General features: G+C 58.3%; 2 protein-coding genes across 4 annotated transcripts; both read right to left on the reverse strand.

The window, feature by feature from the left end:
* Window positions 1-1,437: 1,437 nt before the first annotated feature.
* HAPLN3 (hyaluronan and proteoglycan link protein 3) lies at window positions 1,438-5,801 on the reverse strand. Its single transcript, XM_054168943.1, has 5 exons — window positions 5,745-5,801; window positions 4,054-4,207; window positions 3,239-3,607; window positions 1,956-2,258; window positions 1,438-1,797 (listed from the first exon to the last, which is right to left on the reverse strand). Exons 2-5 carry the CDS (start codon window positions 4,178-4,180, stop codon window positions 1,517-1,519), a joined length of 1,080 nt encoding a protein of 359 aa, XP_054024918.1. The 5' UTR covers window positions 4,181-4,207; window positions 5,745-5,801; the 3' UTR covers window positions 1,438-1,516.
* Window positions 5,802-9,589: 3,788 nt separating this feature from the next.
* Window positions 9,590-21,909, reverse strand: MFGE8 (milk fat globule EGF and factor V/VIII domain containing). 3 transcript variants are annotated; one of them, XM_054168886.1, is made up of 10 exons: window positions 21,785-21,909; window positions 18,283-18,408; window positions 17,904-18,029; window positions 17,268-17,381; window positions 16,645-16,826; window positions 16,085-16,240; window positions 13,837-13,981; window positions 12,791-12,975; window positions 11,101-11,256; window positions 9,590-10,996 (listed from the first exon to the last, which is right to left on the reverse strand). In XM_054168886.1, the coding sequence occupies exons 1-10, from the start codon at window positions 21,855-21,857 to the stop codon at window positions 10,853-10,855; spliced, it is 1,407 nt and encodes a 468-aa protein (XP_054024861.1). In that variant the 5' UTR covers window positions 21,858-21,909; the 3' UTR covers window positions 9,590-10,852. The 3 variants fall into 3 exon arrangements, with proteins under 3 accessions (XP_054024861.1, XP_054024860.1, XP_054024862.1); XM_054168885.1 differs by having other exon boundaries at window positions 12,791-12,993; XM_054168887.1 differs by lacking the exon at window positions 18,283-18,408 and having other exon boundaries at window positions 12,791-12,993.
* Window positions 21,910-26,006: the final 4,097 nt, after the last annotated feature.

Genomic DNA, 26,006 nt, shown 5'->3' on the forward strand with positions numbered 1-26,006 from the left:
TTATTTAATCTCTGGGGTGGACAGCACCTTTTGGGGTTTGGTTTGAGTCGGGTTGGGTTTGGTTTGGTTGGGTTTGGTTTGGTCTTCTCCAGAACCCTTCTCCTCCTGCTGCGTGGTGTCGGGGGTGGGCGAGGAGGGCCAAGGGGGCTGTGGTGGAAGGAGCTGTGAGAGGAGGAAGGCAATGGGATGCTGAGCCCCCAGGATGCGGGGGGCTGGGGGCTGCAGCCCCTCTCTGCTTCCCCCCCCACACCCCCACCCCCATGCAGCTCAGCGCCTGTCCTGGGCCGATGCGCTCTTTCCAGGGGACCGTGCGGGGCACCAGCGTTCCCTGCACCTATTTATATTTTGGAACATATCCTATTTTGAAAGAATGATAAATAATAAAGAGAGTGAAAGCGGAAGGGGCATGCTGTCAGTGTTGCTTATTTTGTGGGAAGGGGAGGTGTCTGCCCAGGTTGAGTGGGGATTGAGTGGGGATCTTCCGTGCAAGGCAGCCTGGAAGGAAGGGGGAGCCCAAAGAGGGTGCTCCAGGCTACGTGGGACCTGCTCAGCCCCAGCCAGCACCCTGGGTTGTGTGGGGCGGTTTCCCAAGCCCTCAGATGAAGAAGGACCTTGAGCTAGGACATGACTCCCTCTGGTCAGCTCTCACCCTGGAAGGGGGTTAACCCGTGTGCCTAACACTCATCGCCAGCAGGAGCTGCTTCACCCTCCAGCTTCCAGTCCTGACACCCACGGGGTTAATTAACACTCATTAGTGAGGGAGCATTAGGAGCTCGCAGGAGCTTGGGTGGAGACAGTGATGATGAGAGAACATGCAGTCAAGGATGTGCCAGTGCTGGGTGTCCAGCCAGGGATCCCCTCCTTAGCAGACCCCTTTCTCATGCTGGGACAGAGGAGACACAGCCATGTCACTCCAGGGCTTTCTCCACTGATTTATTAGATGAGGTCCAGGAAAAATACATCTTTTCACAACCAGATGCTTGAAGAAGGCACCAGAGTTCAAGTGGTGTCCAGGCAAGGAGCACATGGAGATAAGGCACTGGTGCTCCCACCGGGACAGGCACAATAGCAACTATCAGTAGGACAGAGACAGGACTGGAACAGGAGCCAGGGTACAACAAAAGGCCCCAGTCTCTGCCTCTGGCCAAACTCAGCCTCACTTCACTTGCACCCTGTGAGCTGGAAGAGCAGGTGGGTGTCTGCAACACGCTGCCACTGTGGGAAGGGGTCCCCACCCGAGGGGTGGCAGCAGATCATGGGGATCATCCTCACACACATCCCATGTCAGGGAGGGTCCCACACTGCCCCGGCTGGCAGCCGCCCTGAGCAGCTGTGTGTGCCAGCAGCTGAGCAAGGTGTGGAAAATGTAAAGGAAAGAAACAAAATAAAACAAAAAGAAGCCTCCCCCCCAACCCACCTCCCCCCAGTCACCCCCAAACAGCTCTGGGAAACACCCAACACCAGGCACCCTCAGGCTTGAAACATCCTCTGGCCAAGAAGATGCTCTCCTGGCTCATTATCTCTCCTTGTAGCAGAAGACCCCAAACCTGCCCTTGCTGGGGAAGCCAAAGCTGCGGACACCAGGCTCTGCAGGGCCGCAGTTGGCCCGGGGCTTGGTGATGGGGTAGCGGACACTGCCATCTGCCAGCCAGCCAGCGTCGCAGCGGTCCAGCCCCAGGAACTTCCAGGCGGAGTAGAGGTGCCCGACCCGGGCAATCTCAGCCCCTGCGTCCTGGCAGCTCTGCTTGGCCTCCTCCAGCGTCATCCCGGCCGGGCGCCCCAAGTAGAAAACCTCTCCTAGGGGGAAGAGTGGAGCATCAGTGCCGAGCATCATCCGGAGCATCCCCATCTAGAGCATCAGCGCCTGGAGCTTCCCCACCCGAGCAGGGTACATGGGATGCCGCCACTGGGGCGCAGCATCTTCCCCGCTCCCCGGCCGCTATCCCAGCACCCACCTCTGAGCGCAGAGGAGAAGCAGAAGGCATCGAAGCGGTGCAGGTGCCGGTGGCGGGGGCCGTAGCTGCGGATGCCCGGGGCGAGGTGCGTGCCCCCGCAGGGCTTGCGGGGCTGGCGGATGGGGTACTGCACCGTGCCGTCCGCCAGCCACCCCGCGTTGCACCAGTCCAGCCCCTCGCTCCAGGCCTGGAAGAGCTGGTGGAAGGTGGCGAGGATGGCGCCCTGATCCTGGCACACTCGCTCGGCTTCGTGGAAGTTGAGCCTGTACTGCCCGTGGGGAGGCTGGTAGGGGAACACGATGCCTGGGGGCAGACCGGGGACTCAGCCAGCTCTGTAGTCAGCCCATCCGCCCCGAGTCCGGCCCAGCAAGGAGCTGGAGGGGTCCCCAACCCATCTGAAATTCAGGCTCTGGGACAGGGACCACCCCAGGGTGGCACAGCCCGAGGCTCAGGCACGCAGGGATGGGGCTGCTCTGGGCACGTAGGCTCCAGCGGCGAGTTGCCAGCGACATCTGGTGGCACAGGGGCACAGAAGCACGGTCCTGGGGACGCACGGACCACCTTGGTGGGTACAGCACCCGCACACACGGGGATGCCCAGACTATGGTAATGGGGATGTAGGAATGACCAACAGAGGGTCGCATGGACCACAGTGGTCCTAGGGACATGCAGACCTCATTCCCAAAGAGACGTGGACCACCCCTGAGAGGATGGATGGACCATCGTCATGGGGCTGCACAGGCTGCAGGATCAGGAGCACAAAGGCAGCCTCACAGCCAAGGGCATGGGCAGGAGCACAGCAAGAGGGACATTTCCTCAGCCCTGAGCTTGTCAGTGGAGCCAGGGCTGAGTCAGGTCCCTCACTGCAAGTGAGCACAAGGGGTTGGAGCAGTCACCAAGGTCATGAGGACCAGTCACACAAGAGGCATGGGGACACGTATTGCTGGGAGGTGAGGGGGTGGCTGCACATGATGAAACAAATGGGGAAGATGTGTGAGTAGAGACAGGAAATGCTGCAGCCACAGGGTCATTCCAACTCTGACTCCACAACAGCATCCCCCAACATCCCAGCTGGGCAGACCCCTCTGGGCCCACTCACTGCTCAGACCCCACAGCCCCAAGCCACCACGCTCATACCAAGCATCCCAGCCCCTTTCTGCCCTCGAGTGGGCTTCCCAACAACCCCAGACCCGCTACCTGCCCCGAGGAAGGGGCACCAGGGGAAGGCCAGACTCGCTGGCTTGGTGCAGGGGTCAGGCAGGCAGTCCCTGCCGTGCCCTCACCTTGCAGCTGGAGCTCCACCACGCCGCTCTCATCCTCCAGCCCATCGATGACCTCGCAGCGGTATTTGCCATCATCCTGCAGGTGCACGTCGCTGACGACCAGCGAGGCCTGGCGCTCGCCGGCCTGCACCAGCTGAGCACGACCCTGGAAGTCCCCAAAGGCCATGGAGGTCTTGCCAATGGCCACCAGCACGTCCCGCTCCTTGGTATAGTCGTCTCGCAGCTTGGACCACTTGATGCGGATCTTGCGCTTGGCTTCCAGGTCGGGCTCGTAGCGGTAGTGGCAAGGCAGGGTGACGTTGGCACCGTTGGAACTGTAGATGGGGTCTCTGGGGGTTTCCACCACCAGTTTGGCCCCGTTGAAGTAAGCTACTGGGCACAGGGAGGGAAGGCATGTAGTGTAGGTCAGGGTCCAGAGCTGGGCAGCCTCCTCAAAACTCACTGAAGCCACTCAGCTTCCTCCCTCCCCCAACCTCCTCTTACGCCTGGACGTTCACACAGAATCACAGAATCAGCCAGCTTGGAAGAGACCTCCAAGATCATCAAGTCCAACAACTCACCCAACCACTCACCCAACCCTATCTAATCAACCAAACCATGGCACTAAGCTCCTCTTCATCCAATCTTTTCTTAAACACCTCCAGGGACATTGACCTCACCACCTTCCTGGTTCCATGAGCATCACCTGAGCATCCCTGGAGCAACCCCACCTGTTCCCCAGAGCCCCACATTCCCTCCTAGAGGTGGGTCCCCATCACCTTCCAGAGACAAAGGAGACTCCAACTCCTTGCACCAACCTGCCACCCACAATGTACCTTTCTCCTGCCCATTGCCTCTGTCATTCATGATGTTGTTGTAGTAGAAGCCATTGTAGAAGGGGTGGTGAGAGCTGCTGGCCAGCTGCAGCAGGGTGACCTCCAGGAGCAGTGGGAGCAGCAGCATGGCTGGGGAGCAAGGCTGGAGCCTGGGCTGCAAAGGGGGAAGGGGCTGTGATAATGACCCAAAATGAGCAGGAGCACCCCAGAACTGCCTGTCACAAGGATGCAAAGAGAGAGGTGGGAAGAGCTGGTAGGACATCTTCTCTGCCTGTGGGGGAGGTGCAGGCAACCTGAGCCCTGTCCCCAGACCTGCCTCACAACCCGGGCTCCCAGTCCCCTCCGTTCTCATCCTCCCACTTGGGTCACACTGTGCACCATTCATCACTGCCCCCACTTGGGACTTGCGGGACTCCTGACCTGGAGTGAGGGGCTGAGACCAAGCCAGGGAGTGGGGAGCTGGGGGAAATGGGATACCAGAGCGTCCTTTGAACAGGGAGCACTGGGAAATCATCACGTAGGGGGTGCAGGGGGAAGAAAAGTGGCCAAGTCCCGCTCTAAGCTGCAAGCTTGGTTTACAGAGGCAGCCGAGCGTGCAACCGTGCCGGGGAGGGGAGGGGAGGAGAGAGCTCAGGGCTGCGTCCACTGCCCCGCCATCGGACAAAGCCCGGTGGCACCCAGATGGCTTGGCCAGAGACCTCCGGCTCCCACCCAGGGCTGCTGCTTTGTGCCACAGGCACGGCTGAGTCTACCCCCCCGTGCAACACGTATCGCTCCCAAATCACGTCCCTTTGTGGGTGGGGGGGGACGCCCGGCTGCCCCAAGGCACCAGACACCCGCGCTGCCCGGGGCGCTCCGAGCAGTGCCCTGCGTGGGGCACACCCAGGGTGGCTCGCCGCGGGAGTCGCCAGCTTGCGAGCTTTGCCGAAGCCGGCAGAGGGGGCCCGGCACCCGGCGAGCCTTCGGCAGCCCCCTGCCAAGCCTGCGAGTAACCTGACATCTGTGCCCCCTGGGCAGGCAATGTTTACCAGTGCCTGCAAAGGTGCCCCAAGACAAGGGGCTGTGGAAGAGAGGGTGCTCATCCCGACGGGGTCCAATTTGGGGTAGGGTGGTGGTCTCCAGGGACTGGGGTGTGCAACCAGCCATTCACCACCGGCTGTTTGCTCCAGAGCTCTCCTCTGTGGTCAGTGCCGCTGCTCACCTCTCTGCGGGGGGCAGCCCACACTTGCCACCCATAGAGGCGTGAGGAGACGGCGCTGGAGGGCTCAGGGTGCACTCCCTTGACGGCCAGCACGGTGCCGGGTACCCGGCAGCACATGGCACTGCACACCAGATCCCAGAAGGCACATCCCCCATGCGCTGCCCACACATGGCAGGGCAGGCTCGAGGCACCCGCAGCTTCACACCTTGTTTTGGGGGGCACCAGCCCTGCCCCACCCTGTGCCCCCCAGTGCCCGACCACCCCCTAGAGCTCAGCATTGCAATGACGTGCCAGGGGGCCTGGCATCCTCAACTGCAAAACCAATTAGCATCATGCTGCAGCACCCACCCCAGCAATGCCTGGCTCCTTCTACGGTGATGCCTGGCACCCTCCACTGTGATGCCATCCCTCCCTGCCCCACACGACAATCAGGGTGCCCACCACCCCAGGGTGCCAGCCCTCCCCAGCCCCGGGGCTAAGCCCTACTCACTGCTGGGTGCGAGCAGGCTGCAGGCAGCGTGCAGGCAGGCTGCAGGCAGATGCACTGTGTTTAGGGCTCTTGCAGGGCTGAGAGGAAGCAGCTCCAGGGCCTGCCTCTTAAAGGGAAACACACGCCTTTCCCAACCCCCTGCTTGCAGCCCAAAGCTGGGGTGGGTGCCCCCAGCCCCCTGCCTGCTCACCATGCCTGGGTGATGGCCTTGCTGTCTGCCTGCACACTACCTGCTCTCTGCCCACATGCTGCCCAGACACCCTGTCTGAGATGTGCCATCTGCCAGCATTGCCCCTGGCTTGGAGGGGAGAGGCAGGGAGCAGGGTGCCCTGCTGGGGCTGGTGGGATCCCAAAATGCCTCATGCAAGGTCCTGGTGAAGCCACAGTGTCAGAGGAGAAGAGCCACCCCTTGTCCCATGTCCCACCATGGGCATCATCCCTCATCCCCAAGCAATGGTCATGTCAAGCATACGTGTGGCAGGAGCACTACAGGCATGAGTGGTTCAGCATGGGTGGGCTGTGGGGGGTGGTGGTCCATGCCTGGAATGTGCAGGCAGCACCTGCCTGTTTTGGGGGCCAGGACAGGCAGCAGAGCTGCAGGGTTCACCCTCTTTGGGATCCACTTGGGGCTGTAGGGCCAAAACAGGGACACAGAAACCGGGGCAAAAGCTTCAGAGTGCCTGGCTGTGTCCGTCTGAGGAGGCATCATCATCCCTGGACTCGGGCTGAACCAGCTCCTGCTGGCACACAGCCCCACAGCCCCAGCTCTCAGAGCCCCAGATCTGGCTGTCAGGAAGGGCAGCACAGGGCTGGCACAGGCAGGGGAGACTGGCCTGGGGATGACCAGCAGGGATAAGTAGACAGAGGAACCATGAAGCAGAGTGCGCCCTGACCTGGCGACCCACTGCCCCAGCCCAGCACGCCGCCTCGCCCCCCGCTTTGTTGTTTCACGGCAAGGAAATGAAGCGAGGGGGCCCTGGGACGGCCTCAAGACGGAAAGAAAACAACTGGTGCAAAAATAAACCACCTCGGGGCTGCTCGTGGGGTGAAGGGGGCCAGGACCCCTTCCTAACGGCACCCTGGCACAGTGTGCTTGGGATGTGATCTCGTCTGCCCGCCGTCGCCGCGCTGATAGGGAGCAGCCGGCACGGAGGCGGCGTTATCTGCCGCCAGAGCCAGCCCAGCAGCCCCTGTCCCCCCCCGAGAAGCCCTCACTGAGGATGGCTGTGGGACCCAGGGCTGGAGACACCGATCTTCCTCGCTCTCCTTTTCCCTGCACACCCACCCATCGGGACCTGCCAGCCCTCCCCAGGAAGGGACACGTTGGGGCTGGGCTGGCTGGGGATGCAGGAGCGTGACGGCCGGGCACGCTGCTTGCCTGCCTGCCTGGAGCAGGCTGCTCCACAGCCCACAATAGAGGGACGATTACATCTCCCAGCACAGCGGTGTGGAGCCACTGCACTGCCTGCAGCGTGGCTGTGGGTCCCCAGAGCCCTCAGTCCTGCCTCGTGGCCAGAGGAGGTAGTGGGATGGTGTCCCAGCTGCATCCCAGTTGGCTGCATTCTGGCTACAGGTACTCCCCCTGCAGCTGCTTGCCTAAGTTGTCCATGTCCCAGCGATCCAGTGACTGGAATGGTTGCCTCCACCCCCTGAGCTGTGCAGATAGACAGAGAGACATCCCCTTTGGGACACACTGCTCCTTGGCATGGCTGCCCCATTGTTTCAGAGCCGAGGAACAAGGAACACAGTACTCAGTGCTGCCTATGCTGCCCACAAGCCAGCAGCCATCCTCCGTCTGGCCCGAGGACAGGAGCACCAGCAGGGAAGAGGAGAGGGAGGCTTTAGTGCATCTCTTTTCAGCAACAGCTCCTGGGTCACATTCAGACAAGACTCTTGTCTGGATGTGGCTTATGATGCCCTCTGCCTCTTCCTGGAGAGCAGGAGGCATGGGGAAGGATCTGGCTACCAACAGACCCCTGAAGAAGGAGGAATCCCCTTCACTCTTTCCCCCATGTCACCCTATTTTTGCAGCTTCAGGGGTGATCCTGGGTTTGTTTTCTGCTCCCAAGGGGGGACCCCGAGTAGAATTGCAGGTTTCAGGACAAGCAAGGCTGCAGAATCAAGGTAGCTCTGCCCTGGGACCACATGTTGAGGGCACATGTTAAAGGCTGGCTGAGGCTTTGACTGAACAGGAGCCATAAAAATGTCATTCCTGTCTTCCTCACCTCAAACCCAGCGGCTGACAGCTCTGTAGTGGCCTCACCAGAGAGATTTCACCCTGAAATGCCACTCGTGCAGGACAATTCCGACAGGAACCTGTTGCCCAAGGCTCAAACTAAAGAGGAAAACCCAACGTTCCTGGTGGGATGGAGGAGGTTGTGATCTGCACGGGGCTTTCCGGGTGGAGGTGAGAGGATGCTCTCCCCGACGGCTGCTTCCTGAGGAACCAGCTCGCTGGCAGCCGGCAGCACCAGCAGCCGACTCAGCAGGCAGCGGGGTGCCGCGGCCGCGGGGTGCCGGCCCTCCCGGCCTTCCTGCTGCCCCAGCAGCCCAGCCGCGTCCGGGAAGAGCATCCGAGGCACGAGGACAAGCCGTGAGGGGCTGTGCATGGAGTGGAGGGTGCCCTGGTCCCCACCAGCACCACACCACCCCCCCGATCCTAGGGCTCTGCAGGAGGAAGGAAACGCCGCGGAGCGGGAAGGGGCTCAGCATCCGTGAGAGGGACTCGCCTTGGGGGTGGCAACGGGCAGGGGGAAGTGGCGGCCGGGCGCTGAGGTTGCAACCCCTGCTTTGACACTCATCTGCTCCTGTCACACTCCCCACAGAGTCTCTGCTGTGCCCCAGCTCGAGGCTGTCTCGTCCCGACTCGGAGCAAGCTGCTCTTATCTCTGCTCCAGCTTCCCAGCGATAAGAGCGGCGTGTCTGGAGGTGAACTGGGTTGACTGTTCCCCACCACCACCACATCCTCGGCTCTAGGCTGTGGCTGCTGTTTGTCACCAAGCAGTCACAACCACGATGAATTCAGATTGCTCTCTGCAAGCAGCCCCTCAGCTTCTTTGGTGCCCAAGGCTTGCACCCATGGGGCCATACAGGAGCCCACGGTCCGTGGGCTGGGACCAGGGAGGGGATGAATGGCCAAGAAAGGCACTGGTGGCAGAAGTCTGGTGCTGCAGGGATGGAGAGCTGTGGTAAGATGCAGGTGACCCTGGGCCACTCATGCCAACCTCCACAGTCCCTGCTCAGTCTGGCAGAAGGCTCTATAAAGGAGAAAAGCTCCTCTGTCTTGCTCATGGCAGTGCTCCTTCCCTGCCAGGGATCCCATCCTAGATGTAGGAGGATTTTTCTTCAGCAGCATTCATCCTGCAGCCCTGCCCAGGTGGACTCCACTGGGATCATCCCCATGGACATCCCTAGAAAAGCCTAGAGCTCCCTCCAGCCCTGTGAATGTGCCGGGGTGTGAGAGGCAGTTTTGCTCCAAGCTGGGGGATTTTCTCTAGGATCAAAGCCAAAGGAGGAGTCGCAGGGTGTGGGGTGCTGATAGTGGCTTCCCCTCTCCAAGTCCCATCCCACTGTGCTTAGCCAGCTGTGAGCACAGGCTGCTGCAGCTGCAATGGGTGGAGGCAGTGAGGACGATGTACAAAGTCCTGGTACCCTGTTTTTTTGGGCTGGGAAGGGAGCTAGGAGGGTCTGTGAAAGCAGGAGAGGTGCAAGGGTCAGCACAGCAGCCAGCAGCACCCCCAGGAGGGAGGACCTGGGGGACTTAGAGGGGATCCTCCAGGAACATGGGACCTGCCAGGCTTTGGGAGGTGTCGGAGAGGCAGGCACAGAGCAGCCAAGCCAGCGGCTCCAAGGTCTCAGCTGTTTTTAATACTGTCAGAGACACCCCGGAGCGGGGTCACCATCCCACCCGGGCTCCCTCGGTGCTTGCCAAAGCAAACCTGCCACCGGCCCCAGGGCTGCCTCGCATCCCAGCCGGCCTGGACACCCTGCCCGCGCTCCTGCTGCCTGGCACCGGGTTCCATCCTCTCCTGCTGCTAATCCTGAGGGCTCGAGCTTTGCAAGAGGCTCCCCTCCACCCCATGGAAAGGGAAAAAAAATCAGGTTACAAGAAGGGTCATGGCACAGCTCTCTGCCTACTGTATTTGGGTGGCTAAACCACCACTTTTCCCACCTTTCCTCCACGCCCTTGCAGCTATAAACCATCTCTCCCCCTCTGTCAGACTGCAGCCCCACTGGGCACCACTTGGCTCTGGGGACAAGGGACCTTCAGGCACCTCCAGACTGCAGTAAGCTGGGGACAGTGGCAATGGTGAGACACTGGAGTCCGCACCCTGGGAAAGGGAATGGGCAGTGCCCACCAAAATGGCAGCCGCAGTGCCCACCCTGAGTGCCCAGAGGGGAGTCACTGGCAGTGGGCATCCAGTGCCTCTTGATAGGAGCCATCCCACCATTCCCCTCACACTATGTGGTGCTGACACCACAGGCAAAGAGACCCAGGGCCTGGCAAAATGGGCAGGGGACAACAGCCAAGAAGGTTTTTCAGAGTCCCTGCTTGCAGCCATACATGGAGCAGGAGGCACATCACAGGCTGCAAGTCCAGGGTGCTTGCCCTAAGCCACCCAGAACTGCTGAGCCCCAAGCCCCAGTGCAGGCAGGGAACTGCTGCCAGCTGCAGCCTCTCTGCTGGAAGCAGAAGCAAAATGGGGAGAAAATACATCTCCAGGCTTAGCTGGAAGGATGCAGCCAAGCCCTTTCTGCAGGACAAGGTCCTTCAGTAAAGCCTCATTTGCAGGATGGCATCCCCCAAGGAAACCCCAGTTGCAGGAGCAGGTCCCCCAGGCAAGCCTCAATTGCAGGAGGGCGTTTCACTCCTGGCTAGAGGGGCAAAAGGGCAGGAGCCATCCCCCCATGCCACATGAAAGGGCCCCGTAAAGTGCAGTGCTGTAGCCCCAGCACCAGTGCGGGGCAGGGGAGCCCTCCTGGCTGCCTCCCAAGTTTGGGGACATGGAGAGGAGTGGGGGGTGAGGTCAGAGCAGGAGTGGGTAGGGTCGAGCAGGGCGTGGGCCGGGTGGTGAGGAGGAGCAGCCCCGTCCTTCCTCCCTGGGCAACTACTCGTCGCAGCCCAGCAGCTCCACACGCAGGGTGATGCGGTTGTGCCAGGCCACGGGCAGGATGCGGACAAAGCGGGCGTAGAAGGGCACGTCGAACACGTTCTTCTTGTGGGAGTAGTTGTCGCTGTTACCATGGAAGATCTAAGTGTGGGGGGGGAAAAGGTAGGTGTCAGCACCACCAGGAACCTTCCCACCGTCATCCCCTCCCTCAGAGGTGGCTGCCCACCTAGCCCTGCCCCACGCACCTTGGTGCTGTTTGTCAGGCCATCGCGGTAGAGGGTCCACGACGTGCCGTTGTCACTGTAGGCCACCTTGTAGGCTGCCACGTACTGGATATGACCAAAGTCACGGGCTCCTTGTGTGATGATGCCTGTCACCTTCTTCTGGTCCTTGAGGTCGATCTGGCATGGAGACAAGGCAAGGCTCGTGGAGGCTCCTCGCTGGAATGGTGCTCCCACCCCAGAGCATCCTGCGTGTCCCAGGGGCAACCGGGACATGCTGGCCCTCGGGGGTCAAGAGTGGAGAAAACACTGCTGGACCAGCACCAGAACAAGGGGACACAGTCTCAAGCTGTGCCAGGGGAGGTTTAGACTCGAGGTGAGGAAAAAGTTCTTCACTGAGCGAGTCATTCGTCATTGGAATGTGCTGCCCAGGGAGGTGGTGGAGTCACCGTCCCTGGAGGTGTTCAAGGGGAGATTGGACGTGGCGCTTGGTGCCATGGTCTAGTTGTGGGGTCTGTTGGGACAGGTTGGACTTGATGATCCTTGGGGTCTCTTCCAACCTTGGTTATACTGTGATACTGTGACCCTGACCCAGTGTCAGAGCAACTAATACAAAACTGCTGTGAAGTATCTGACCCTTTAACAGCATCCCCTGAAGCAACTCGAAGCGAGACACAAACCTCAACTCAGCTCCCTTCCTCATCACTGCCCCCTTTGGCATTCTTTGCTGAAGCCATCAAAGTGTGAATGACAGCAAAAAAAAAATTAATAGAGGATTCCCAGAGGAAATGCATTCCCACTGGAAAGTGCCTCTGGCTGAGAGAACAGGCAGTTCAGCACGGTCTGACATTTGGGTTACAAGTGAGATGGTTTCTGGTCTCTCTCTGCTCCGCCACACTGCGCTGCTTTCTGCTGGCAGGCTACGGCGTAAAGCAGCAAACGGGCTGAAAGGCTCCTTAATTTGGCTGCTGGGTTTTATGCTTGTCAAGGGTAGCACTGGCTGTGTATACACACACACACACACACGTGTGTGTGCTCAGCTGGGGGGTATCTGTGGATCTCTGCACACAAACAGCCTGTGGTGCAACAGCCCAAGTCGCTGTGTCACCCCGACCCCATCCGCAGGCGTTTTGATAAGCTGGTTTATTTAGGGCTGCGAAGCAGCTGCTTTTAATTAGTTCCCAAATAAAAAAGCAGGGCAAATATCTAAACTGCTTTGTCCTATTATGTCATGGAATCATGTGAAAAGTATAAAAACAGGGGAGGAAAGGAAACTGAGAAGGAAATTTCAAAACTATTTGTTCCCATTCCAGCCTGGGAAGAGAAAAGCAGACCTGATCTTGGTCTTTTTCCTGCAAAACAGAAACGCGGTGTCCTGGGCAGCTGGAGGGTCTGGGACAGTCATCCCAAGCCAGGATGGCATTTCCCAAGGGAGCAGTGCAGAACTGGGGTGCTGCAGGCTCACTGCACTGGAGTCCTGTCCCTAGAAGTACCCAGAGCTCTGGTGGCTGCAGCCCCATCCTGGCCACCCCAGTACTCTTGAGGAGGGCACTGCCAGGCTGCGTGCCCCACAGCAAGGCTCCAGCAGCACCAAGCCGGGGGCTCTGACCAGCCTCCCTCGCTGTGCCCATCCTGCTTCCACCTGCCCCAGCACAGCCCTGGGCACAGCTGGGGAGGAGAAAGGAGGTCACGGAGGGAGGGCACCGAGACCCACCTGCAGCCACTCGGACTGGCCGTTGTGGAGTGCTGTCCAGGCGTTGGTTTTGCCTGTCTTGTCCAGGCGAGCGTAGTGGGGGTGCCAGGTAAAGGCGTCGATGCCCCAGGTCTTGAAGACGCTGGAGGCTGTGATCTGCTGGTCGGAGATGAGGCGGGACTTCATGCCCAGAGGCTCCGAGCAACCTGCCGTGTTGAAATACACTGTAACACAACGGGTTTACACGGGCAGTGAAGAGGGAAGAGTCCGCAGCACCGGCGCCAGCAAACCACCCCCCGCCCCCAGCCCACATCTAACCCAGCAGGCTCCATCCCCACGACCCCATCTCCCCACTGCCTGCAGCAGCGGTAGAGCCGGGCAGGGAAAGGCTCAGCAGAGGCACAGGACTGCAGCCAGCTCGCCTCTTGCCGGGATGTTTAGCTCCCAGCTATTCCCTAGCTAACAGTGCCTCCTGCTGCAGGGACAGTCAGACATCCCGCAGCACAGCCCGGCCCCGGCATGAGGCAGAGGAGGAGATTTTCACGGGTGAAGAGAGCTGTGCAAAGACTGAAAGCACAGCCCACACCACACCCTTGCAGTGGCAGGACGTGACCCAAGCCCCCATGGCAACCCATTCCCAGCCCAGCACGCAGGTCGCGCCGCAGGGCAGGAATGCAGGAGGCACAGGGAAAGGGCTCAGGCTTAATCGTCCCTCACGCTCCTCAGAGGACTTTGATCCTCTGGTGCTTTTCAAGCTCTCTGGCAGGAAAAGCAGCCAGCCTGCAGCTCGGATGGGGAGGGGCCACAATAAAAAAACCACCACCTTGGGAAGGTGTCAGCAGCGTGAGAAGGCAGCCTGAGCCTAGCTGAGTGCTGGGATCAACAGCCTGTGCTCCCCAGAAGCACCCAGGGGTATTCCCAGGCCCCACACAGCCAGCCTGAGCAAAACCAAGCGCTGGCAAATCCCCTGTCCTGGGGGAACCGAACCAGTACAAGGGGCAATGCTCTGTCCCATGCGCCCTGGGGTCCTGCAGCCCCCGGAGAGGGGAAGGGCCACCAGCATTTACCGTTCATCTCACAGCCGATGAGCTCGAAGCGCAGGGTGCAGGCGCGGCGGCACATCACAGGGTAGATGCGGATGAACTGGGCCGTGATGGGGGGGTTGAACATGTTGGTCTGCATGGTGCCATAGTCCACATTCCCTGCAAAAACCTGCAAGGGCCAGCAAGGGCTGAGCGTCCCAGATCCCCCGCAGTCTCCTGCGTCAAAGCCCTTGCCCAGCAGATGGAAGACCTCAGCACCACAAGCGTGGGGGAAGCTGGGCTCTGCCTTCACGCCCAGGGGCAGTGCACGACCTTGCAGCAGCCCCAAAACTCTTGACAGAGCTTTGCAACACTCCTTGCTCCATCCCACAGAGCCACACAGAATCACAGAAGCATTCAGATTGGAAAAGGATCATCAAGACCAACTATTAACCCTACTCTGCAAAGTTCACCCCTAAACCATGTCCCCAGGCACCGCATCTAAACAACCTTTAAACACATCCAGGGATGGTGACTCCACCACCTCCCTGGGCAGCCTGTTCCACTGTCATTCACTCTTTCTGTGAAAAAAATCTTTCCTAATCTCCAGTCTAAACCTATCCTGTTGCAGTTTGATGCCATTCCCTCTTGTTCTATCACGCAGCATCACCCACTCCCTCCCTCTGCAGTGATGCTTCTTAAATGATGACAAGCAGAAAGGTCTCACTTCCTGTTTTTTTTAAGGCAATAAACAGTCAGGTCATGGTTTCATGCTTTTTTTTTTTTCTTCCACAAGAGAAACTCTTCTCCTTTGTTTAAAGCAGGGCAGACACTCCCAGCCATCTCCTGGCTGGTCCAAAACACAACCAGGAGACGCTGACCATAAAAACCTGCGATCGGTGGCAATTCCTGCTCTGAAAGCAAGACACAGGCAGCTCATGCTTGGTGCAGGTACAGCACTGAGCCACATGAGCTCTGCTCATCAGAGCTTCCAGACCATGCCCAGCTCCCACAGTGTGACAGCGATACAGATGTTATCGGGATGACCTACATAAGGCAGTGCTGATGCTTTGGTCTTGCTTATTATGGTCAATTAAACAGAGCCAGAGAGTGCTGCCTGGTGCCGGAACCGCCTGCGCTGTCTCACTGCCAGGATGTGGGCAGGGACTTCTGACAAGGGATTGTGGTGATAGGACAAGGGGCAATGGATTGAAGCTGCAAGAGGGCAGATTTAGACAGGAGATTAGGAAGAAATTCTTTAGAGCGAGGGTGGTGAGAAACTGGAACAGGTTGCCCAGGGAGGCTGTGGATGCCCCCTCCCTGGAGGTGTTCAAGGCCAGGTTGGACGAGGCCTTGAGCAACCTGGTCTGGTGCAAGGTGTCCCTGCCCATGGCAGCGGGGTTAGAACTGTATGATCCCTTCCAACCCAAACTGTTCTGTGACTCTGTGACAGTTCCCAACATGGCTTTGACCCAGATCAGAAGCTCTTTCCCACGCACGGGGACAGTCTGGAATGCAGCTCACAGCCACCCCAACCCTTGCTGGAGAGCAGCCCTGTGGAGAAGGACCCAGGAGTCCCGGTGGATAACAAGTTCTCCATGGGTCAGCCATGTGCCCTTGTAGCCAAGAAGGCCAATGGGATCCTGGGGTGCACTAAGAGTGTGCACAGCAGATCCAGGGAGGTTCTCCTTTCACTCTACTCTGCCCTGGTGAGACCTCGCCTGGAATACTACATCCAGTTTTGGGCTCCCCGGTTCAGGAGGGACAGGGATCTGCTGGAGAGAGTCCAACAAAGAGCTACCAGGATGATTAAGGGGCTGGAGCACTGCCTTATGAGGAGAGGCTGAGAGCCCTGGGGCTTTTTAATCTGGACAAGACTGAGAGGGGATTTAATAACTGTTTATAAATATCTGAGGGCTGGGGGTCAGGAGGCAGGGGACAGGCTCTGCTCAGCTGCACCCTGGGGTAGGACAAGGGGCAATGGATATAAACCACAGCACAGGAGGTTCCACCTCAACATGAGCAGGAACTTCTTCACTGTGAGTCACAGATCACTGGAACAGGCTCCCCAGGGAGGTGTGGAGTCTCCTCTGGAGATTTTCAAGCCCCATCTGGATGTGCTCCTGTGTGACCTGTGCTAGATTGTATGGTCCTGCTCTGGCAGCAGGGGTTGGACTTGATCTTCAGAGGTCCCTTCCAACCCCTAACATCCTGTGAGCCTATGATCCCTGCAGCCTGGCTGGGTAAAGGGGAGCTGGCATGGCCCCTGCACTGAACATCAATCACCGCCCACCTTATCTACATCCTGCTTCTCATCCTTGAAGAAGGTGAACTCCCGCCCATCCAGGCTGTAGGCCACCTTGTAGGCACGGACGTACTCGGCCTTGCCCACGCGGCGGGCACCCTGCGTGATGATCCCGCTCAGGCGCATCTTCCGCAGCAGGTTGGCCTGGGCACGAAGAGGAGAGCACAGCTCAGGATGGGGTGCACAGCTCCCACCCCCACCAGCACCACTGAGCCTGCCTGGGGAGGGTGGGCTCACACTCAGCCTCAGAACCAGCAAAGGGGCTGCCCAGAGCGCTGTGGGTTCCTCCATCCCTCCCAGCCTCACGCCTGAGGGTGGGCAGAGAAGGGGAAATTGCCATCCCCAGGTCCCCATCTTCCCATCAAGGACCTCGCCTCTTCCAGGCATGTCACTAGATGCCCCAGGTGGCAGCTTGCTGCAGAAATTCAGCCCTGCCACCAGAAGCAGAGATCTCCAACGAGACCAGCCACGGCTATCAGGGCTGCCCACTACACCAGTGCTACCAGGGCTGCCCACTACACCAGTGGTCCCAGTCCTGCCATTGGTACCTGGATCCAGGGGCTCTTGTCGTAGTCACTGGAGGTCCAGGCATTGACAATGCCATGGTTGTTGAGGCGGGCGAGCTCTGGGCCCCAGCGCTGGAGGCCAAGGAATCCATAGTAGACAGAGGATGCAGAGAGCTGGGCATCAGAGATGGCTCCTCCTTCCATGCCCAAGAGAACAGCACAGCCTAGGGGCAGTGGGGGACATCAGCAACCATGACAGAGAATGACCATGGAGCAAAATCGAGGGGTCATCTGCCTGTTGTTTGGGGACAGGGCAGGAGACGGAGACCAGCACTAGGACCTGCCTGTCCCTTAGGTGTCCCCCAACCTCTCCAGCCTTCAGCCAAAACCATCCATCAGCCCCTCTCACACCACAGAGCTCTGAGGGGTGAAAGGGCTGCTCTGGACCCCCTTGAGAGAGGAGATGGCATCTTCCTGGGGATGGTCCCTCCGTCAGGACTAAGCTTGCCGGAACCAAGGGCAGCTGGCACACAGGCACCCACAGCTACCCTTCGGATCCCAACAACAAACTGGTGAGATGTCTCCTGGGCACACTGGCAATGAAGGGCAGGGCTGCAAGGGGATGAGGAGGAGAAGGATTTCTGTTCAGCTGGTGGCAGACTTACGGACTTGGCAGGTCTTCCCCAGGAATGGAGAAGGACACTTGCAGCTGTAGTCACCATCCAGGTTCAGGCACGTGCCTCCATTTTTGCAAGGCTGGGAGTAGCACTCATTCCTGTCTAGGAGACAGAGGAGGGGAGCTCAAGAGGTGACCCCAAAGCCAGTGCCAAGGAGAAGACCCCTCATTCAGTGCAGCAATAAGGGGGAAAGAGCCATCCCCCGAGCAAGGATCACGGCAGCGCCCCTGTTGATACAGCAGTGTAAGTTTTACGTTCTAACCCAAGGGGCCACCTAAGCCTTGTCCCCACTGACTGCAGCCACATGGGTGCATTGGGACACACATTCAGAGAATGGCTGGGAGCTTGCATGGAACAGGCTGAGCCTCAAGGCACCCCTTGTCCCACTACCTGTGGGACCTGTGAGACACTGTGTCCACCCCAGAGACACAGAGCAAGGCTCAGCCGTTGCCATGTCCCTGTGCCGTGGTCCTTCCCCTGACCCTGCAAGGTCCAAACAAGCCCATGGCAGAACCCAACACAGCCATAGCTGAAAACACCCTCCAGCTGTCCGCCCAGTGCTGCCCAAGGGGTCCCCAAGCCCTTAGTGACAGAGCAGCCCCCCACTGCCCCTGCTGTACTCACTGTTCTGGCAGTGCACCCCATCATACCCCGCAGGGCACTTGCAGATGTAGTCGGTGAAAACGTCTCCCCGGTTCGGGACCACGTGGCACTCGCCGTTGTTGTGGCAAGGATTGGGGTGGCAGGGGCCTGGGCAAGGGAAAAAATGGCTGTAATGTGGGCTCAGGTGGAAAACAAGAGCATCAGTGGGGTGTCACTCCCCAGAGACTTCACGTTCCCCCCAGGCAATGGAGGTCACTGCATCCTTGCTCCGATCACCACTCTGTGTGCACATCAGCAGGACTGGACCCCAGGACCAGCAGTACAGGGCCACAAGGGCACACTGCCACACTGCAAGGCTCCTGGCCTTCACAGAGCACCTGTGAGGGGGTCAGCCCCTCACCTTTTTCTGTCTCATTGCAGTCAATCCCAACGTAGCCCTCAGGGCAGATGCAGAAGAAGGGGGTCTCATTAATCCCGGTCAGGCAGGTGCCCCCATTCTGACAGTGGTTCACATCACAGAAGTCACCTGGAAGCAAAGCCCACGTGTCACTGCAAAACATCCCTCAGGCAGGCATCCACCAGAGCCCTGTGGATGCACATGGAGGCATCCCGGCTCGACAGCAGGAACTGCTTCCCTGTGGATGCCATGGGGAGGGGAGAACCTAGTAGGGAGCAGCTGCTGGATCCTGGATGGGCCCACCAGCATTCCAGAGCAATGGCTGCGAGCAGGAGCATGAATGAGCTGCCAGGAGCTGCCCTGGTACATTAAAAAAGGGGTGTGTCAAACCAAAGGCAAGGGAAATCCAGGGGGTTTGGTGCATCAAATGTTTGTGCCACTCAGCTGGGAAGCAGAAGTGGCCAGGCTGGGGCTCTCTGCAGCACGAGCAGGACAGGACTGTTCAGGGGATTGGAGCTGGTCCCACTGCCAGGGCTTGCTAATGAAAGTTAGCACTTGTAAGACCAAACCAAAACCACTGTAGGAGGAGCCCTCCTGCCTCTGCTCTCAGATGCTGGAGACAGGCAAGGAGGCAGGATCCATCTCTGCAATCATCACACTTTGAGCAGCTCCCACAAGGCAGCCCCAGCCCACAGGCAGGTTACCCCTCAGGAACTGGTGGGGCTGCACCTTCTTCCCTGCCTGCTCATCCACCTCCAGCAACTCCCACGGTGGTGGTGGCGGCATGGGGTTGCAAGACTGGCTTCTGCAAAAGGACACCAGGAGCTGCTCCCACGTTGCAGAGTCCCAGCCAACTCCAAAACAGACCCAGTGCTGCCCAGAGCTGAGCCCATCACTGACACTTGTGTTTCCCCTGTGTTAATATTTGCAAGATAAGGTGAAAATGCTGGGTAGCAACTGTGGGGGAGGAGTGAGAAAAATGTGAGAGAAACACCAAGGTCAGTGAACAAGGAGGGAGAGGAAGTGCTCCAGGCACCAGGGCAGGGATTCCCCTGCAGCCTGTGGTCAATACAGTGAAGGGAGGTTGTCTCTGTGCAGCCTGTGGAGGACCACATCAGAGCAGATATCCACACTGCAGCCCACGGAGGACTCCCCATCAGAGCTGCCTGTTCCTGACGGGCTGTAGCCACACTGGAGCAGCTCGTGAAGAACTTCAGCCCATGGGAAGGATCCATGGTGGAGCTGTCCTTTTTTTTTGTCTTCTTTTCTCCTACATCACCTGCTCAGGAGGGAGAATGAGGCAGTGGCTAGGTGGGCACCTGGCAACCAGTTGAGGTCTGCACCCATCAACCTTCTGCTCTCCATGGAAGAGATGAATCAGGCTGCAAGAGCCTGGCTGAAGTTCTTCCCACCCTCAATGTATTCTGCCCCAAGAGCTGCAAGACAGCAATGCTCTCCACAAAGCTAGCCCAGATTCCAACAGAGCTGCCGGAAAGCCCCAATAACTCCTCACCAAGCACTGGGATGGCACATCCCTGGATGCTAGGCTCTTCTCAGCCACACTGCAGGAGACAGAGCAAGGGCTGAACTCAGGTGGAGACTCAGGAATAACCCCCCACTACCTAAATGTACTGGAGAAGGTGGAATACCAAGCTATGGGCTGCCTATTCAGACCCACACCAAACAGCATGGCTCTCATTAGCTTAAGCTACTACTCAGTGAGCTCCTAGTCATTAGCCTTTTAATAGCAGGGCTCCCTGGAGTTAACCCTACTCTTCCTGACACTACACACCAGCGATACACGAAGGGTTCTGAAAAGATGCTGCAGCTCCCTCGGCCCAGCCTCGGGAGGCACAAAAACTTGGGCACCGGTTCAAGGCACTGCCTGTGCTGCCCAGCCTGTTCTGCATGACCTCATGCTCCATCAATGTGCTGCCACGAGCTACAGCATGGGAGGAGAGAGCTCAGGCTGATACGTGGGGATGCCTTTGCCCCACGCCCCTCCGCAGGTCTGGGGCACATCCAACCTCCCCATCCCAAGGATCTCTCCCGGCACCTGGCCAAGGCCCTACGGACAGAGCTGCTTCTGTTCAGCAGTGGGAGCTGGTTGCTCCCCCAGGCACAGAGCACCAAGGATCGTGTGCTCCCCAGCATCCGCTCTGCTCCGCCGCAGGAGCTGCTGGGGTGGGACACAGCAGTAAAGGCTTCTCCCCATGTCGGGACAGGAGGGGACCCTGGTTTGTAGTTTAGTTATCCTAAGCAACTGGACTGCTTTTCAACCCCTCCCAGGAATAATCCCTTACGAGGTGGGTCTGGCTGGCCAGCCCCCTGCCTCGCAGCGAGGCACTCGGGTCACATTTTCCACAGCAGCAAGTAGTTGTGGATGCTCCTGTTTCTCTGCTGCTTGAGGCCTGGTTTCAGAGCAGCTCAGCATCTCTATCCTCCCCACACACATTTTTTCTCTGGTCAGGGTCAGAGCTGTCACAAGCTGGACAGTCAGGAACCGAGGGAACGAAGACCAGCCACCACTTTTGGAAATGTTTGCTTATATGAACCCACAGGCTGGCTGGAAGGCAAAAATAACATCCTCCAAAAACTGGGATGGCTCATCCCAGTGGGGTTGGGGGAGGTCAGGTCAAGCCTGTCTTGTGAGGGCAAAACAGATACCTCTGCCAAGGGAGAGTGAGCCTAAACAGGGCCATCCTCACAGCACACCTTCCTGCTGCCCTTTGTCTCCTGACCCAAAGCCTGTGCTTGGGCTTTCTTCCTCTTTTCCCTAGTCTCACCCACCCCGTTGGGTGTCAACCACCCCAGGCATGATCCACAAGGTAATGAAGAAGCTACTTCCCCCTGGAGTTTCCCTGGCCAGGCCAGGCCGGCACGCCATGCCAGGCAGTCCCAGGGAAGCTGTTTACATCGGGCAGGGGCATGCGGGCACTGTTATCTAAGCCTGAAAGCACGGGACAGCCCGGCTGAGGTACTCCAAGCTCTGGAGTAAGGACGGGGCTGTGAATCCAAGATCTTCTGCCCTGCTCCTTCAGGGATGCACAACCTCTCACTCACCACCCCCGCACCCCACACATGGCAGTTGGACCCTCCACCCTGCTCCCCAGATCCTCACACTCTGTACCTTGAATCCCCTGCACCCCGGATCCTGTGCACATCAGACAACCTTGCACCCTGGCACTCCGGATCCCCTGCAACTCGGTCTCCACTGCACCCTGGATCCTCCGCACACCAGAAAGCCCTGCACCCTAGATCCCCTGGAGCCTCTGCACCCCGAGCTGCCTGGCACCCCGGATCCTCTGCACTCTGGATCCCCTGCACTGTTGATCCCCTGCTCTCCGGATCCCCAGCATGCGGGGCTCCGTGGCATCCTGGATCTCCTGCACGCCCATACCCTTTTGCATCGCGGCTAGCCGGGCTTCCTGGTACCCCTGATCTCCTGCAACCCGGGTTCCTCGGCATCCCAACTTCCCGGCCACCCCGGCTCCCTGGCACTCACCGGCCACGACCATCAGTAGCGAGAGTCCCAGCCCCAGGGCGAGCAGCGCTCGCCAAAACCTCGCCCGCGCCATGCTGTCTCCCGAACCGCGCGGCTGAGCCGAGCTGTGCCGTGCAGAGCCGAGCTGAGCCTCTCCGCTCCGCCGCGGGGCTCGGGGCGGGGAGTGACTCAGCCCGGCCCGGCACGGCCCCTCGTGCTCCGCCGCCCGCCCCCGGGGCGGGGACCGGCCGCGCCGGGCCAGAGGTGACCCGCGGGTCGCCCCCTCCCGGAGAGCGGCCACTGGGGAGCGCAGTGGGCTGGGAAAGGGGGGCTTCAGGCAGCGGAGGGGGTGCAGGCAGCAGAGGGGGTGGAAGCAATGGAAGGGGTGCAGCAGCGGAGGGGGTGCAGGTAGTGGAAGGGGTACAGGCAGCAGAGGGGGTTCAAGGTAGTGGGGAAGTGCAGGTAGTGGAAGGGGTGCAGGCAGCGAGGGGTGCAGGCCCAGCCCCCCGGGGTGCAGAGAGCAGGCAGGCAGCAGCAGGGCAAGGGGCAGAGTCAGAGAGTGGCCTTATAGCCAAAGGTGCTTAATTAGTGCCCTGGAAGTGAGAGCCGCCACGGCACAGGGCTCTGGGTGTGGGGGATCCGCCAGCTCACCCCACGCCAGACCTTGGCTCTCGAGTGTCTGCTGGGGACTTCTTGAGCCTGGCAGTGCTTGTAGCTCCCGGCCCTAGCTGGCAGGCACTGGACCGGGATGCACTGGGAGCTGCCAGCACTTGGCAGGAGGAAGAGCTGTTTTGAAGCATCAACCCCGCTTTTCTCTCCCCGGGTGGTGAGAAGGCTGGAGAGGGCTTGCTCTCTGCTGGGACAGGGCATGCAAGAGTGCCCTGTGCCACCCTCACACCCAGCATGCTGGCAGCATGGGGTTTTCCCAAGCTCCTCCTAGCCAGCAGGAAGAAAAGCAGCTTGCAGCCAGGTTGGGTATGCACAGAAAAGGAATTCTGAGGATACAACTCTCTGCACAGAGCACCATGCCACAGGTCTGTTGGTTCAGCCACAAACAAGCTACTCTTTGAGCTGTGCCTGGCCACCAAGGGCTAGAAAAGCCCAGCCATGCTGTCGAGAGGAGCTGGTGCTGCTCTGGAAGGCAGAAACTGTCAGGCTAAAGCATATTCAGGCTAAAAATCATCTTCAGCAGCAAACCCTTTGGAAGGAAGAACTGCACAGGACAGGAATGATGGATCATTTGACCTCAAGCTGGAAATCCACTCCAAGCCCTCCTCCTAAACATAAAGCTGAGTTTATCTCTTCTTGCAAACCCCTCCTTTTCAGCATTAACTCACCCAGCTTCAGCTGCTCATAGCTGCGTGTTGACTCTGCCTGAATGTTGCTACATTTCTGGCTTGGGCAATGTGGCCACTTCAGCCAGTGGTGAGCTGGGCAGCTCAGCCACACATTATGAACTTTGACCAAGTCTTTCCACCTCCTTTCACACCTCCATTACAGTGTCCAGCTAATACATTCCTTGGACACAGTCAACCGGTGCCCACTGGAGCACCTAGACTGGGACCTGCTGGCAGGTCCAGCTGCCCCAGCCCACCATGCTGGCTGTGGGTGGCATTGCTGGAACACCAGGGCGTGAGGAACATAGGGAGCTGGCCACATATTCCTTTCCAAGACCCAGCACCCTCACTGGTGGTGTTTCCATCAGCTAATAGCCGCACAAACTCTGTGCAGGGTTTAACTCCAGCGCAGGGAGAAGCAGTGGTTGGAAAGGAGGGAGCGGACAAGACGCAGCACTTGCTTTCGAATAACCCTTCAACCTCAGGGTAATTACTGCTGTGGTGTTCTGAGCAAAACAAGGTCAGAAGGAGGAGAGAGCAGGGCAAACTTCCCAGGCCTGTGCACAAGGAACTAGGACAAGGGTGTTTTTTCAGCCTTTTGAGGCGCTGCAGCCTGGATTGGTCTCGGACAGGGGATGCAAGGCTGGAAAGAGCCGCAGAAAAATCATCAGGCTCTCTAAAAACAGAAAGCAAAATGTTTTCCTTCTGTCCCCAGGGGCATGAATGCTGATGTCCTGAAGAACATGCATGGGAAAGGATATTAAAAAGCAAGTCAGGCGCAGTTATGCTCTCCGTACAGATGGCGCTTCCTGGAGGCACCAGTGGCTCCTTGAATGGAGACCTGCGATGGAGTGGAGGAGACCAGCGAGAAGCTGGAGTTAGGAAGAGCCTGTGCTGTTCCAGCTGGAAGAAGGAAGTTTTGGCTATGGAAGACAAGAGAGAGGAGCAACCTGTCAAGGACAGGGAAACAGCAAGAAATGGAGACAGCCCCCACGGGCAAACACCACGCCCTGGGTTCGTACAGCCGCCAAGTTTTTGCAAGGGATGGCTCTACTTGAAAGGGTTGGGTAGGTTGAAGGTCAGGCATAATTTCACTCCCTTCTGCAGGGACTGCTTAGGCCTTGTTATAGCAGGATTTACCACTGGCTTTGGTTTCTTCTGCATGGAGATCTGCCAGGCTTTGCTGTGCTGTAACCCTTTCTGAGCCATGCAGATAGCCAACAGCCTGGTTCCCGTAGCTGGGGTGATAAAGAGGAAAATACGTGATGGGGCTGTGTGTTTCTCTGATGCAATCCTCTTTATTTCCAGGCTTAATCAAAGGTGTTTTGCAGTGAACAAGAGAGGTGAACAATACACAGCCTGCCCCTTGCTCAAGCGTAAAGCCCCCATAAAACTAGCCAGGGTGCGTCTCACGGTGGATGAGTTTGCAGTGATGGCTCAGGTATCACCATGGTTTCGGGTTCCTTCTCTCCACTCCCTCTCACACACTCACCTCTAACCCACAGGACCTCTCCCTCCACCATCAGGTAGCAATGAGACCCCCCTGCCTCCAGCAAAGTTGGTCCTTGAATGGATGGCAGCTCCTATTGTTCCAGCAATCTGTTCTATAAAGGAGTTTGCTGGCTTAGGTTTACCTCAAAAGAAGGGCAGTCATTATACCCCACAGGGATTCCCCTCCCACAACTCTTCTGCAACATGGTTTTCCTCCCTCACCCCAGCATCAAGGGCCTAAAAAAAAACCCTGGCAGAAGTGGCCAGCCCCAACCCTTGCAGGCACAGCTCTTTCCCTGAGCTCCAAGTTGTGGTTCAGGCCACAGCGCAGGCCTTGGGAAGCTTTCCTGCCCCTCAGGATCAAGCCTCCCAGCCTGCCACACGTGTCAGCCACTCCGAGTGGGAAGGGGAAGTGATCCATGGCACTGTCGCAGAGGATTAAGCCCCAGTCTGCTCCTAATCTCTCTAACAGGATAACCAAGAGCTTGGTGCCAGCATCTGTAACCTCCTGCAGCCCCGGGCAGCATCACTGCCTGCCGGCGTGCCAGCGCGTGGTTTGCAACAGCTGCAGACAACATCCACTGGCCAGGACAATCCCTGCATGTAGCTGGGCTTCTCTGTTTGTTTTCTGGAGAACAAAAGAAAGAAAAAACAAAAACAAACCCAACTCTCCACACTCTCTGCCATTTCCACCAAAAGAGCAGCAGTTTCTTTAAACCCAGGCTTTACATTTAGGGCTGCTGACATTTAGGTGCCAGGAACTATCTGAAGAAACCTTGATACTGAATAGCCTCAGGGCATGGAAAGCTTGTGCAGCTGCCAAATGCCCTGCAGGGTACCTAAAATGCTGTCATTTATAGAATCCTAGAATTGTTTTGGTTGGAAAAGACCTCCAAGATCATCAAGTCCAACCACTGACCTAACACCACCACAGCCATTAAACCACGTCACACCAAAGTGCCATGTCCACACGTTTCTTGAGCATCTCTTAAACCAAATCAGTGTCCCATTCTCTTTGAAACTGTGTCCTACACCATCACAGTAATAAAGGCATGCAGCTGAAAGGCAGATTTAACACAGAGAAGGCAAAGGGCAGCACCATCCCTCAGTTTTGCTCCATTCCCACTGCTGATCGTGTCAGAGCTCAGATGAGATCCCAGCCAGTTTAAGTCCTTTGCTCTAACCTCAATAAACAAGATTATATCCAGCTTAGAGCTGCTGTGTCTGTGTAAGGTGCTTAGCATAAGCACCTTTATATAACCCCCTTCTTCAGCTGGAGTGCTTTGCAGTCCCTGAGCATTTATCCTCCAGCAGAAAAGGTGTTGCCTTCGTCTTCATTTGGCACATGGCAATCCAAGGGTTGGAAAGGCGCGAGGGAAAGACATGGCACTTTTCTTTTTGGCCATCTAAAAGGT

Source organism: Dryobates pubescens, chromosome 17, assembly GCF_014839835.1.
Source record: "Dryobates pubescens isolate bDryPub1 chromosome 17, bDryPub1.pri, whole genome shotgun sequence".
In the NCBI taxonomy this organism is placed as follows: Eukaryota; Metazoa; Chordata; class Aves; order Piciformes; family Picidae; genus Dryobates; species Dryobates pubescens.

Bases quoted from the DNA above. Each gene is read 5' to 3' on its own strand.
- HAPLN3 (XM_054168943.1), bottom strand. From the start codon at position 4,180: ATGCTGCTGCTCCCACTGCTCCTGGAGGTCACCCTGCTGCAGCTGGCC. The intron at 3,608-4,053 runs GTACATTGTGGG...TGTGCCCAGTAG, and splicing joins AGGCAATGGGCAGGAGAAAG to CTTACTTCAACGGGGCCAAA. The intron at 2,259-3,238 runs GTGAGGGCACGG...GTCTGCCCCCAG, and splicing joins GGTGGAGCTCCAGCTGCAAG to GCATCGTGTTCCCCTACCAG.
- MFGE8 (XM_054168885.1), bottom strand. From the start codon at position 21,857: ATGGCGCGGGCGAGGTTTTGGCGAGCGCTGCTCGCCCTGGGGCTGGGA. The intron at 16,827-17,267 runs GTAAGTCTGCCA...CACTGCCCCTAG, and splicing joins GGGGAAGACCTGCCAAGTCC to GCTGTGCTGTTCTCTTGGGC. The intron at 16,241-16,644 runs GTACCAATGGCA...CTTCGTGCCCAG, and splicing joins ACAAGAGCCCCTGGATCCAG to GCCAACCTGCTGCGGAAGAT.